The sequence below is a fragment of the Natrix helvetica genome, assembly GCF_964273705.1.
Source record: "Natrix helvetica genome assembly, chromosome: 1".
In the NCBI taxonomy this organism is placed as follows: domain Eukaryota; kingdom Metazoa; phylum Chordata; class Lepidosauria; order Squamata; family Natricidae; genus Natrix; species Natrix helvetica.
Window position 1 is genome coordinate 360100616 of NC_138548.1, and position 14071 is coordinate 360114686.

General features: G+C 45.2%; 1 protein-coding gene across 3 annotated transcripts in view; it reads right to left on the reverse strand.

The window, feature by feature from the left end:
- Positions 1–1695: 1695 nt before the first annotated feature.
- Positions 1696–14071, reverse strand: part of LOC309397838 (uncharacterized protein) — a 42195-nt gene continuing 29819 nt past the window's right edge. For 2 of the 3 annotated variants that reach the window (XM_081964219.1, XM_081964218.1), the window contains exons 2-3: positions 11235–12253; positions 1696–3654 (exon numbers count right to left, since the gene is read on the reverse strand). In XM_081964219.1, coding sequence (XP_081820345.1) covers positions 1764–3654; positions 11235–11320 — 1977 coding nt within the window. In that variant the 5' untranslated portion in view covers positions 11321–12253 and the 3' untranslated portion in view covers positions 1696–1763. Of the gene's footprint in view, positions 3655–9102; positions 12254–14071 lie in introns of those variants that run through there. The other variant, XR_014176319.1, reaches the window with a different exon arrangement.

Consider the following 14071-nt stretch of genomic DNA (forward strand, 5'->3'; position numbering starts at 1 on the left):
CGTTAATCCTGCCCAAATAGAGACTTTTGGTGGCTTACAAGGTTTTAGCAGAAGCCTTAGCTTTTCACCTTATTTTGTGAACACCCCCCGTTTGCTTCTCATCCATTTTCCTTTTTCTTTTTAAATTCTTAGAATCATAGGGCTAGAAGAGACCTACCACAGAATAACACAGCTGTAGTCTTCTAGTTTTACCTTCCCTGCCCAGGAGTCTTAATATACTTCAAGACAATTTCACATACTCTCCCACGATCTAAGAGTTTCTAATCCCCCTCCCCCCTTATGAACTCTTATATGACTTCTAAGGGTTGAACACTTATGAAAAACTGTTCTATCATCAGGGCCTAATAGGGCTTTTTGCATGTGAGTTTTCTGACGACTCTCTTTTGAGAAAACATTACCACACTCTATGCATCTCTATGGCTTCACTCGCATATGGACCTTTCTGATGTCAAATTAGGTGTCCTTTCTGGCCAAAACATATCCCACAGTCTGGGCATTGATGGGGTCTTTCTCCGGTGTGAAGTCTCTGGTGTGCAATTAGCGTTGACTTTTCACCAAAACACTTCCCACATTCTGGGCACATTTCATTTTTCACAGAAGGTTTCTCCCTTTTGTGAATCCTCTCATGTTTTCTAAGATAATATTTACAACAAAAAGTTTTCTCACACGCCGGACATTTACCGTATTTTTCAGAGTATACGACGCACTATGGTTTTGAAGAGGCAAATTAAAATCTATAATCTATAACGTAGCAAAAAACAAACTGTAGTATTTAGAGACAGTTTCCAGTCGTATTCTCCATGTTCCTGTTCTAACAACTGTTTATCATCTATAGGTAGTCCTCTACTTACACCCACAATTGAGCCCAAAATTTCTGTTGTTAAGGGAAGCACTTGTTAAGTAAGTTTTCCCCAATTTACGACCTTTCTTGTTAAGTAAATCACTGCAGATGTTAAATTAGTAACGTCTGTTAAGTGAATCTGGCTTCTCCCTTGATTAGTTTCCACCCATTGCTTCTTTTTCTACCCTCAGGTGCCTTGGAGAATAGTTTGACTCCCTCTTCTTTGTGGCAACCCCTGAGATATTGGAACACTGCTATCACGTCTCCCCTAGTCCTTCTTTTCATTAAACTAGACATATCCAGTTCCTGCAACCGTTCCTTGTATGTTTTAGCCTCCAGTCCCCTAATCATCTTTGTTGCTCTTCTCTGCACTCTTTCTAGAGTGAAAGAATATTTTTCCAGGCAAACCATACATCACACTTCAAACATTTAAATTGCATCTTTCCTATATGGATTAAAGTGTGGTTTTTAAGGGACAATTGACAAGGAAAAGCTCTCCCACAATTTGAGTTTCCATCCCCCCCCCTCCTCCCTGCTTATGAACTCCTATACGACTTCTAAAGGTTGAACAACTATGAAAAACTCTTCTACCAACAGGTTCTATTAGGGCTTTTTCCATGAGATTTTTCTGATGTTTTGCTTTTTGAGCAAAACATTACCATACTCTATGCATCTCTATGGCTTCACTCATGAATGGACCTTTTGATGATTTTCAAGGTGTTGTTTTTCGGGAAAACCTTTCCCACATTCCACACATTTATAGGGCCTCTCTCCTGTGACTCTTCTGATGTCTCCGAAGTTCAGCAGACGCCACAAATCTTTTCTCACATACTGGGCATTGATAGGGTCTTTCTTTGGTGTGAAGTCTCTGATGGTGAATTAAACTTAACTTGTAGCCAAAACATTTCCCACATTCTGGGCACTAATGGGGTTTTTCTTCAGTGTGAAGTTTCTGATGTCGAATTAGGTGTGACTTTTCAATAAAACATCTCCCACATTCTGGGCATTGATGGGGTCTTTGTCCAAGGTGAACTCTCTGATGTCGAATTAGGTGTGACTTGTCGCCAAAACATTTCCCACATTCAGGGCACTGATGGGGTCTTTCTTTGGTGTGAACTCTCTGATGTTGAATTAGGTGTGACTTGTAGACAAAACATTTCCCACATTCAGGGCACTGATGGCGTCTTTCTTCGGTGTGACGTTTCTGATGTCGAATTAGGTGTGACTTGTCGCTAAAACATTTCCCACATTCTGGGCACTGATGGGGTCTTTCTCCAGTGTGAAGTTTCTGATGTTGAATTAATTGTGACTTTCTGCCAAAACATCTCCCACATTCTGGGCACTTTTCATTTTTCTGCACACACTTGAAAGGCTTCTCTCCTTTGTGAATCCTCTCATGTTTTCTAAGATAATATTTGCAACGAAAAGTTTTCTCACACTCTGAGCATTTATATTGCTTCTCTAGGTGGCTTCTCTGATGTACCCGAAGTGTATCTTTCCGGGTAAAAGATTTCTCACACTCGGGGCATTTATATTGCTTCTCTAAGTGAATTTTCTGATGCAACCAAAGTGTATTTTTCCGGGTAAAAGATTTCTCACACACTGAGCACTTGTGGCTTTTCTCACCCGTGTGGGTTTGGCAGTGAATTCTAAGGGATGATGCATAAGCAAATGCTTTCCCACAGTCTAAACATTTGAACTTTTTTTCCCCTCTGTGAACGTTCTCATGACCTCTGAGGATTTGTACTGTACGGAAAAATGTTCCACACTCAATGCACATATAGGGCTTCACCCCTGTATGGATACTCTGATGTTCAAAAAGATGTGACTTTTGAAAAAAACTTTTATCACAATCCTTACATTTATATAGTTTTTCTCTCCTGTGCGTCATTTGGTGTCTCTGAAGGCGAGAGGAATTAGCAAATATTTTCTCACATTCTGGGCACTGATAGCATCTTTCCCCAGTGTGAAGTCTCTGATGTTGCCCCAGGATTGATTTGCTGGAAAAAGATTTCCCACTTTCTAGGCATGTTTTGCTTCCCTCATGTGTGTGTGTTTTATTATGAATATTCTCATGTTTTCTAAACAATTGTTTATAACGGAAAGATTTCCCACAGTCCAGACATTGATAAGGTTTCTCTCCGGTGTGGATTTGCTGATGTTTAAGCAGCTCTGAGTTTTGGGAAAAGCACAGCTCACATTTCACACACTTGCAGGGCTTCTCTTCAGTTGGGCTGTTCTGAGGCCTAGAGAGACGCTGTCTCTCAGGAAATCTTCCCCAGCGCTTCCAGGACTCCCGAGATCTCTTTCCCTGGTGGATTCGCTGATGGGCTCCAAGGTCGGAGCCTTTAGCAAAACGCTCCCCACACTCTCCGCATTTGTAAGGCTTCAGTCCAGGGTGATTGCGGAGATGTTTGGCAAAGCTCCACACTCCAGGAAAGGATTTCCCACAAAGGAAACACAGTTGAGATCCATTCCCCGTGTGCAGCTTCCGGTGGATCAAAAGGAGGGACCGGTAAGCAAAGGATTTCCCGCAATCGGAGCATTTGGAGAGTCTCCCCTGATTCCTCTTGAGGAACTTTTGGGCAAAGTGTTCCCCCCTCTGCATAGTCTCCAAGGGCTGCTCACTTCCAGGGATTTCTATCGGAGGAAATTCAAACAAGCAGAACTTTGCCCAAAAGGTTGGAAGATGGGCAGGAGGAGGGGCTCCAGCATGAGTCTGAAAGCTGGGAAGACGAAACCTCTGGTCCTGGTGACTGACCCAGATTGGATCCTGCAAGCAGAACTTTGTCCAAAGGTTTTCCTGGTGGCACCTGCAGGATGAAGATAAAAGAAGTGAAGGAGAGAAGAAGATTTATTTTCTTCAGCTCTCCAAATAGCCCAAACAATAGCTGGAAGACCCCCTATATCAGTGGTTCCCAAGCGTTTTTTGGCCATACCCCCTCTAAGCATCTCTAAAGTCCTGATGCCTCCCCTGTGACATATAATTCTTTTTTTTATTAAAGGTTTTAACAAATTTTACAAATATTACCCCTTCCCCTTCCCACCCTCCGACCCTCCCTCCCCCCAACCTCCCAGAGCAAAATACAGGGTATAAACATTTAACAATCATACGATAACATAAGCTAACTGATTTTGACATTCTACCTCATCTTGTGCTTTAATTCCCCTTTTGTTAAGCTAACTTTAGGTAAATTGTAACATATTCTTTGTGCCTTCACTCATAAGATAATTGAAATTTCCTAGTCCGATATTTATTTTGGATATAGTCAATCCATCTTCTCCATTCCAACTTTCTCATCCGAATGGTTCTTTAAATATGCTGTAATTTATAAAAAGTGACATATAATTCTTAATTTGCTGAAAAAGTGAACTCTACTCATGTGGAGGAAGCCTAAAAGGCCATTAACTTGCTTTAAACAAGGTTCAAATTGCCCCCATTAAAAATCAAATTGCCTCCCTGTGGTGCCTCGCGCTATGTTGGGAACCACTGCTGTATATGAACCTGGGAAGCCCCCCCCCAAAAAAACTTCCATTCAGTCCCCCCAGAATCAAAGCCATGCTGGGATCCCCCTTTGTGGAGCAGACCTTCCCTTTCCCTTTTTTTAGCATGAGGAGAGGGATGGCTGACAAAGTCTCTGTTGCCCCCCATTTTCCTGCCTTAACTGGGGATGATCCCTGCCTTTTCCTTTTCCACAGGAGGGGGGGGCAATGATGCTACATGACACATGGACAAAGTGCAAAGGCCCCCATAGGATTTTTTCAGCTTCTATCCAGTTTTGTAGAAACGAAAATAAACAATTAAAACACTAGGATAAAAACAAAGAACCTTCATTCATTCTCCTCCATTGAGATGAAACCGAAAGAAAGTGGATCTTTTCTGCCTTGGGAAAAGATTCAACTCAATTTGTGTTTGCAAGGACACAAATTGAGACAAAAATCTAATGTGCCGTGATCGCTGTTGGAAAATGGTTCTTTAACTTGTAAGCCATAAATGGAATTTTAAGTATTGCAGAATTTGAGATCTAAGCAATTGTTGAGCCTAGTGTTCTCCGTTACCAACCGCTCCAGCCCCAGAGTCACAACAGCATTGTACATGGTTACATGTAGAGGTTCAGTTATACCTTCATTTAGGCTCCAATTAACAAGAGGCAAATTAAGACCCCAAAGAAAGACAAGGGGGTGCAGGCAGGAAGCTTCCCACATTAGCAGTGCAGTGAACTTATTCGTATGACCAAGATCGCTATTGCGGCTCTATAACGTAGCAAAAAACAAACTGTAGTATTTAGAGGCAGGTCGCAGTTGTATTCTCCTTGTTCCTGTTCTAACAACTCTCAGTTAATCATCTATAGGTAGTCCTCTACTTACAACCACAATGGAGCCCAAAATTTCTGTTGTTAAGGGAAACGCTTCTTAAGTGAGTTTTTTTCCATCTTAACCCATCTTTTTCAATTTGATTCCATGCCTGATCACAATTATTTTCACACTGAATTTGTATTCTTTGTAACAATATCCCAATGTCTTACTTTTGTATCATTTCTTCCAAATCACTTTTCCTCTTCAATTCTGTCTTCCGTTTTCCTATTTTGGTCAACTTCTTTGTCTATTAGCTATTGATTTCAAAACCAGCCAATGCACTAAAAATCTGTTTAATGTTTTTTATTAATATTTTGATTTCTTCCAACAGACTTTTAAAATTACGACAAAACTATCAGCAAAGTTCTTTTTACCTCAGGTATTCTGTCTGTTAACTTTAACTTTAACTTTAATTTAATTTCTAGACCACCCCTCTCCCAGAAGGGACTCGGGGCGGTGTACAGTCATATTAAAAACAGCAAATATACATAATATAAATATAAAATAAATATAGGGCTGGAGGAGGTAGCAATAGTTTACTGTACAATAGTTAAAGTTAGATTAAAATTTTAAAAGTTTAAAAATACATTAGAAACACCCCTAAAAACTATCCCAGGGTAAAAATATTTGCCAGGAGGTATAAATGGGACTATAAATGGGCCAGGCCAGAAGTGATGTCCCGGTGTTTGGAAGCCGTCGGGGTCTGGATGGGGGACAACAGACTCAAACTCAACCCCTCCAAGACTGAGTGGCTGTGGTTACCGGCACCTCGGTTCAGCCAGCTGACTCCATCGCTGGCCATAGGGGGCGAACAACTGTCCCCTGTGGAGCGGGCGCGCAATTTGGGCGTCCTCCTTGATGCCCGGCTGTCAATGGAGGACCATGTGGCAGCCGTGGCAAGGGGGGCGTTCCACCAGGTTCGCCTGGTGCGCCAATTGCGCCCCCTACTGGACCGGAGTGCCCTGCGTACGGTCACTCATGCGCTGGTGACGTCTCGCCTGGACTACTGCAATGCCCTCTACATGGGGCTTCCCTTGGGACGCATCCGGAGACTGCAGCTAGTTCAGAACGCAGCCGCGCGGGTTATTATGGGACGTACACGTTACTCCCACGTAACACCTCTCCTGCGCGAGCTGCACTGGCTACCTGTGGCCTTTCGGGTGCGTTTCAAGGTATTGATCACCATCTTTAAAGCGCTCCATGGCAGAGGACCTAGTTATCTGCAGGATCGCATCCTACCACATACGTCCCTGCGACCTATCCGCTCACACAGGGAGGGGCTCCTCCTGGTGCCGTCTGCTAGGCAATGCCAGCGGGCGACACCTAGGAGTAGATCCTTCTCTGTGATGGGCCCAACCCTCTGGAATGACCTCCCCCCAGACATTCGAACTACCACCGACCTCCGTTCCTTCCGGCAAAAGTTAAAGACTCACCTATTTCAATCAGCTGGCCTGGCACTTTCTTAGTTTTACCTCCCAGGGATTTATTTTATTTTAGGGTTTGGGGTTTTAATTGTGATGTTTTTAGGTATTTATTTCTTAGTACAGCCTATCTCCCCCTCCAAATGTATTTTAAATGTAGCTTAAATGTATTTAATTATTATGATTGGTTTTATTGTATTGACTGTACACCGCCCCGAGTCCCTTTTTGGGAGAGGGGCGGTCTAAAAATCTAAGAAATAAAATAAATAAAATAAAATAAATAATTGGAACAGGTGAGTCTTAAGTTTTTGTCGGAAGGAGCGGAGGTCGATAGTAGTTCTGATATCGGGGGGGAGGTCATTCCAGAGGGTTGGGCCCATCACAGAGAAGGCTCTACTCCTAGGCGCCGCCCGTTAGCATTGCTTGGTGGACGGCACCCGGAGGAGTCCCTCCCTGTGAGAGCGAATTGGTCGCAGGGATGTATGCAGTAGGATGCGATCCCGCAGGTAACTAGGTCCTGTGCCATGGAGCGCTTTGAAGATGGTTATCAGCACCTTAAAACGCACCCGAAAAACCACAGGCAGCCAGTGCAGCTCGCGCAGGAGAGGTGTTATGTGGGAGTACCTAGTACTCCCCATGATGGCCCGCGCGGCCGCATTCTGAACTAGCTGTAGTCTTTGGGTGCATCTCAAGGGGAGCCCCATGTAGAGAGCATTGCAGTAGTCCAGACGAGACGTCACCAGCGCATGAGTGACTGTGCGTAAGGCGTCCCGGTCCAATAGGGGGCGCAATTGGCGCACCAGGCGAACCTGGTGGAACGCCCCCCTTGCCATGGCTGCCACATGGTCATCCATTGAAAGCCGGGCATCTAGGAGGACGCCCAAATTGCGCGCCCGTTCCACAGGGGGCAGTTGCTCGCCCCCTATGGCCAGTGATGGGGTCCACTGGTTGAACCGGAGCGCCGGTAACCACAGCCACTCTGTCTTGGAGGGGTTGAGCCTGAGTCTGTTGTCCCCCATCCAGACCCGGACGGCTTCCAAACACAGGGACATCATTTCGACAGCCTCGTTGGGGTGGTTTGGGGTGGAAATGTACAGCTGAGTGTCATCAGCGTACAGATGGTATCCAACCCCCAAACCACGGATGATCTCACCCAGTGGCTTCACATATGTGTTGAACAGAAGGGGCAAGAGGACCGACCCCTGCGGCACCCCACAAGTGAGCGACCTCAGGGTCGACCTCTGCTCCCCTGCCAACACACATTACGTCCGGTCGGAGAGGTAGGAGCCGAACCACCGTAAAACGGTGCCCCTTACTCCCATCCCCTCCAATCGGCGCAATAGGATACCATGGTCGATGGTATCAAAAGCCGCTGATAGATCTAATAGGAACAGGATAGAGGAACAACCCCTATCTCTGGCCCTCCAGAGATCATCAACCAACGCGACCAAGGCCGTCTCCGTGCTGTGACCGGGTCGGAAACCGGACTGGCATGGGTCTAGATAATCGGTTTCTTCCAGGTGCCGTGGGAATTGCTGTGCCACCACATTCTCTACAACCTTCGCTAAAAAGGGAAGGTTGGAGACAGGACGATAATTAGCTAGTTCCATCGGGTCCAGGGAAGGCTTCTTGAGTAAGGGCCTCACCACCGCCTCTTTCAAGGCGGCCGGTAAGGACCCCTCACCCAATGAAGCGTTCACTAGACCCAGGAGCCAGCCTCGTGTCACCTCCCAGGATGCCAGTACCAGCCAGGAGGGGCACGGGTCCAATAAACATGTAGTGGCTCACAGCCGCCCACGTAACCTGTTCAAATCCTCGGGGGCAACAGAGTCAAACTCCTCCCAGTATGGTCCCTCAAGACTCGCTGCTGACGACTCCTCCGGTCCACTGAAGGGGGCCCATCCACTCCGGATCTGAGCGATTTTGTCCTGCAGATATTCCCAAACTCCTCTGCTCTGCCCTGTAAAGGGGCTTCCCGCGGCCTCTGTGATAAGAGGGAGCGGGTCACCCGAAACAGGGCAGCAGGGCGGTTATCGGCGGACGCAATAAGAGCGGCACAATGTCTACGTTTGGCCGCTCTTAATGCCACAAGGTAGGTCCGTGAATAGGCTCTTACCTGTGTTCGATCAGATTCGTAGCGCGAGGACCTCCACCTGCTCTCTAGGCGTCTCCTGGGGCGTTTCATCACCCTTAGGTCCTCGGTAAACCAAGGAGCCAGGGTGGCTCGTTGCCGCAGGAGAGGCCGCAAAGGCGCAACCCGGTCCAAGGCTCCAGCAGCCGCCCTATTCCAGGCGGCCACTAGGTCCTCCGTCCGAGAGCGGGTCAGGGCTACAGGAAGTGGCCCAAGCTCCGTCTGGAATCTATCTGGTTCCATCAGGCGCCTGGGGCGGAACCATCTTGGACAGTCTGGTTCCGCCTCCCCGCGGTGGGGGGTAGCGCCAGGGAAGTCGAGCCGGAGAGATGTTGTGCTCTAGGATACTATTATTCTATTTATTTCCTGGATTTGTTAATCCTGCCCAAATAGAGACTTTTGGTGGCTTACAAAGTTTTAGCAGAAGCCTTAGCCTTTCGCCTTACTTTGTGAATATCTCCTCTGTTTGCTTCTCACCCATTTTCCTTTTTAAATTCTTAGAATCATAGGGCTAGAAGAGACCTACCACAGAATAACACAGCTGTAGTCTTCTAGTTTTACCTTCCCTGCCCAGGAGTCTTAATATACTTCCAGACAATTTCACATACTCTCCCACGATCTAAGAGTTTCTAATCCCCCCCACACCTTTATGAACTTTTATACAACTTCTTTTTTTTTTTTTGAAAAAAGGTTTTATTGGTTTTACAAAATTTTAAGGAAAGGGGTAATGGGTATGGGTAGAAATTTTGACAGCTACATCGTGCAGGAAGTGGTATTCCCCCCAAGTCTCATAACCTTTACAAAATGATAAACAAAATGTTATTGCTTAACTAAATCTTGACAGCTTATTTTTACATTGTTTCTTTCAATAATTTTAATCATTTACTTTGTACCTAATAAAAAGATTCATTGTATCAGCAATTGCAATGTTTTTGTAACTTACTTTTGTGATCTGAGTTTTCTCATTGTTGCCTCCCCCCACCCCCCGTCTGCCAGCAAAGCCTCGGCCCCTCCCTCCTTCATATCTTGTGTACTGTCTTCCGCTTTGTCTAGGAGAGCTTTGTTTTTTTCCATGAAGGCCTCCGCCTCCATAATTGTATTCATTCTAACTCTGCTGCCCTCCCAGAAAATCAACATACCTTCTGGCAATAGCCACTGGAACCAAAATCCTTTATCAAATAATTTTTTTGCTAATGGTGAATATTTTTTCCTCTTATCTCTTACTTTCTTCGGGATTTGTTTCAGGATGGCTATCTCTTTGTCCTTGTATTTTAATGTTTGCCCCCTTTGTGCCCCCAGAATCTCATCTCTTGTAGCCTTTCTAAGAAATTTAATATGAACCTCTCTTGGAACATTGAACTTTTATACAACTTCTAAGGGTTGAACAATTATGTTCTACCATCAGGGCCTATTAGGGCTTTTTCCATGTGAGTTTTCTGATGTCTTCCTTTAGAGAAAACACTACCACACTCTGTGCATCTCTATGGCTTCACTTGCATATGGACCTTTTGATGCTTTCCAAGTTGTTCTTTTCGGGAAAAACATTTCCCACACTCCACACATAGGTATGGCTTCTCCCCCGTGTGTGTGCTCTGATGAACCCGAAGATGTGTTGCTCTAAGAAAACTTTTTCCACACTCCCCACATTTATAGGGCCTCTCTCCTGTGTGACCCTTCTGATGTCTCCGAAGTTCAGAAGAATCCACAAATCGTTTCTCACATACTGGGCACTGATAGGGTCTGTCTCCAGTGTGAAGTTTCTGATGTCGAATTAGGTGTCCCTTCTGGACAAAAGATCTCCCACATTCTGGGCATTGATGGGGTCTTTCTCCAGTGTGAACTCTCTTGTGTTGAATTAGCTTTGACTTTTCACCAAAACACTTCCCACATTCTGGGCACATTTCGTTTTTCTTGAAAGGCTTCTCTCCTTTGTGAATCCTCTCATGTTTTCTAAGATAATATTTACAACGAAAAGTTTTCTCACACTCCGGACATTTATATTGCTTCTCTAAGTGGCTTCTCTGATGCATCCGAAGTGTATCTTTCCGAGTAAAAGATTTCTCACACACTGAGCATTTGTGGCATTTCTCACCCGTGTGGATTTGGCAGTGAATTCTAAGGGATGATGCATAAGCAAATGCTTTCCCACATTCTAAACATTTGAACTTTTTTTCCTCTCTGTGAACATTCTCATGATTTCTGAGGCTTCGTATTATACGGAAAAATGTTCCACACTCAATGCACTGATAGGGCTTAACTCCTGTATGGATACTCTGATGTTCAAAAAGAGTTTCCTTAAAAGAAAAACATTTATCACAATCATTACATTTATATAGTTTTTCTCCCCTGTGTGCCCTTTGGTGGCTCTGAAGGTGAGAAGAAGTGGCAAATCTTTTCTCACATTCTAGGCATTGATAGGGTGTTTCCCCAGTGTGAATTCTCTGATGTTGAATTAGGTGACACTTTTCACCAAAAGATCTTCCACATTCTAGGCACTGATGGGGTCGGTCTCCGGTGTGAATTCTCTGATGTCGAATTAGGTGTGACTTCTGGCCAAAACATCTCCCACATTCTGTGCACTCATAGGGTCTTTCCCCAGTGTGAATTCTCTGATGTTGCAGCAGGCATGATTTGCTGGAAAAAGATTTCCCACGTTCTAGGCATTTTTTGCTTTCCTTTGTGTGTGTTTTATTATGTTGGCAAAGAGATGAGTTCCGAGTGAAACATTTTCCACACTCAAAGCATTTATAAGGCCTTGTGTGAATTTTCTCATGCTTTCTAAACAATTGTTTATAATGGAAAGATTTCCCACACTCCAGACATTGATAAGGTTTCCCTCCGGTGTGGATTTGCTGATGTTTAAGTAGCTCTGAGTTTTGGGAAAAGCACATCCCACATTTCACACACTTGAAGGGCTTCTCTTCAGTTGGGCTGTTCTGAGACCTAGACAGACGCCGACTCTCAGGAAATCTTCCCCAGCGTTTCCAGGACTCCCGAGATCTCTTTCCCTTGTGGATTCGCTGATGGGCTCCAAGGTCCGAGCCTTTAGCAAAACGCTCCCCACACTCTCCGCATTTGTAAGGTTTCAGTCCAGGGTGATTGCGGAGATGTTTGGCAAAGCTCCACACTCCAGGAAAGGATTTCCCACAAAGGAAACACAGGTGGGATCCATTTCCTGTGTGCAGCTTCCTGTGGATCAAAAGGAGGGACCGGTAAGCAAAGGATTTCCCGCAATCGGAGCATTTGGAGTCTCTCCCATGATTCCTCTGGGGGGACCTTTGGCCAAAGTGTTCCCCCCTCTGCATAGTCTCCAGGGGCTGCTCACTACCAGGGATTTCTTTCCAAGGAAACTCTAACAAGGAGAACTTTGGCCAAAGAATTAGAAGATGGGCAGGAGGAGGGCCATGAGTCCGAAAGCTGGGAAGACAAAACCTCTGGTCCCGGTGACTGACCCAGATTGGATCCTTCAAGCAGAGCTTTGTCCAAAGGTTTTCCTGGTGGCACCTGCAGGATGAAGAAAAAAGAAGTAAAGGAGAGAGGAAGATTTATTTTCTTCAGCTCTCCAAATAGCCCAAACAATAGCTGGGAGACACCCTACATCAGTGATGGCGAACCTATGGCACACAAGGCGCTGCCCTGTTAGCTGGTCAGCGCATGCGCGCGCTGGCCAGCTGAGTTCACCCTTTTTTAAAGCCATTTTTCACCCTCCCCAGGCTCCAGAGGCTTTATAGGAGCCTGGGGAGGGCGAAAAGAGCCTCCCCCCCCCGGAGGCCCTCCGGAGGCTTCATGAGCTTCTCTGAAGCCTCCGGAGCGCAAAGAACCGGCCCTGCGGGCAAATCGGAAGTTCGGGAGTGGACTTGCGGTTTGCTCTTAGGGTCGTTTTCACTGCTCCGGAGGCTTCAGGGAAGCCTCTTGAATGTCCCTGAAGACTTTGGAGCGCTTAAAATGACCCTCCGAGCAAACCGGAAGTGACTTCCGGTTTGCTCAGAGGGTCATTTTGAGTGCTCCGAAGGCTTCAGGGAAGCCTCTTGAAGGTCCCTAAAGCCTCCGGAGGGGTTCTGGGGGGGAGGGGAGGTTGTTTTCACCCTCCCCATGCTCCCATAAAGCCTCTGGAGCCTTGGGAGGGCAAAAAAAGCATGTAAAAATGGGGGGAGTCGCGCCTGTAGTGCACGCATGCGCACTGGTGGGGTTCACGCATTGCATTATGGGTGCGACACGCCTGCGCTCCCCCCACTTATGGCTTGTGAGCCAAAAAAGGTTCGCCATTGCTGCCCTATATGAACACCGGAGGGGCCACCAAAGCCTTTATTCCCTCCCCCCAGGATCAAAGCAATGCTGGGATGCCCCCTGTGGAGCTGACCTCCCCTTCCCTTTTCTTTGTATGATGAGAGGGATGGCTGAGAGTCCCTGTTGCCCCCCATTTGTTTGCCTTAACTGGGGATGCTCCCTCCTTTTCCTTTTGCTCGGGAGGGTGGTGGTGAAGTACTAAATGAATGAGACAAACTGCAAAGACTCCCCCCCCCATAGGATTTGTTTTTTTTTAATATCACCTTTGCATCATTATACACACACATCTATTAATATGGTAATTTATACTTATATTTCTTCTATCTTACATTTCCCCCTTTATTAATTATGCAGTGTTATGATTGTTTTCTAATTTCTTAATCTTTTTTCCTTTAATGCTTTATTATTCTTTGCATCTTTCCTCTAACCATTTGTGCCACAAATTCCATACTAAATAATACTCAGACTTTCCTTTGTCTTTTATTTCTTTTGTAAATCTGTCCATTTCAGCACATTCTAATACTTTTTAAAATCACATTTTCTTCTTTCGGTATATTTTTGTTTTTCCAATTTTGTGCGTATATGATTCCTGCTGTATTTATTACATGTAGTATTAAGTATTGAATTTTTTTTCTCATAATTCCCTGTAATTATCCCTAACAGAAATAGCTTTGTTTTTAGTTCTATTGATTGTGTAGTTATCTCTTCCAGCCAGTTTTTTATTCTTATCCAATATTTTTTTGCTGCTGTACACGTCCACCACATATGATAGAATGTTCTATGGGCCTGACTATATTTCCAACAATCTGGTGAACAGTTCAGAAACATTTTCACTATTTTCACTGCTGGCAAATGCCATCTGTAGAACATTTTGTACAAGTTTTCTCTGTATGCTGTTGTCATTGTTAGTTTGTAATTTAGTTCCCAGAGGTTTTCCCATTTTTATAATTCTACCTTGTGTTCAAAATTTGTTGCCCATGTTATCATAGGTTACCAGATAGGTTCCAGGCGGAGCTTGGGCCACCTCCTGCAGAC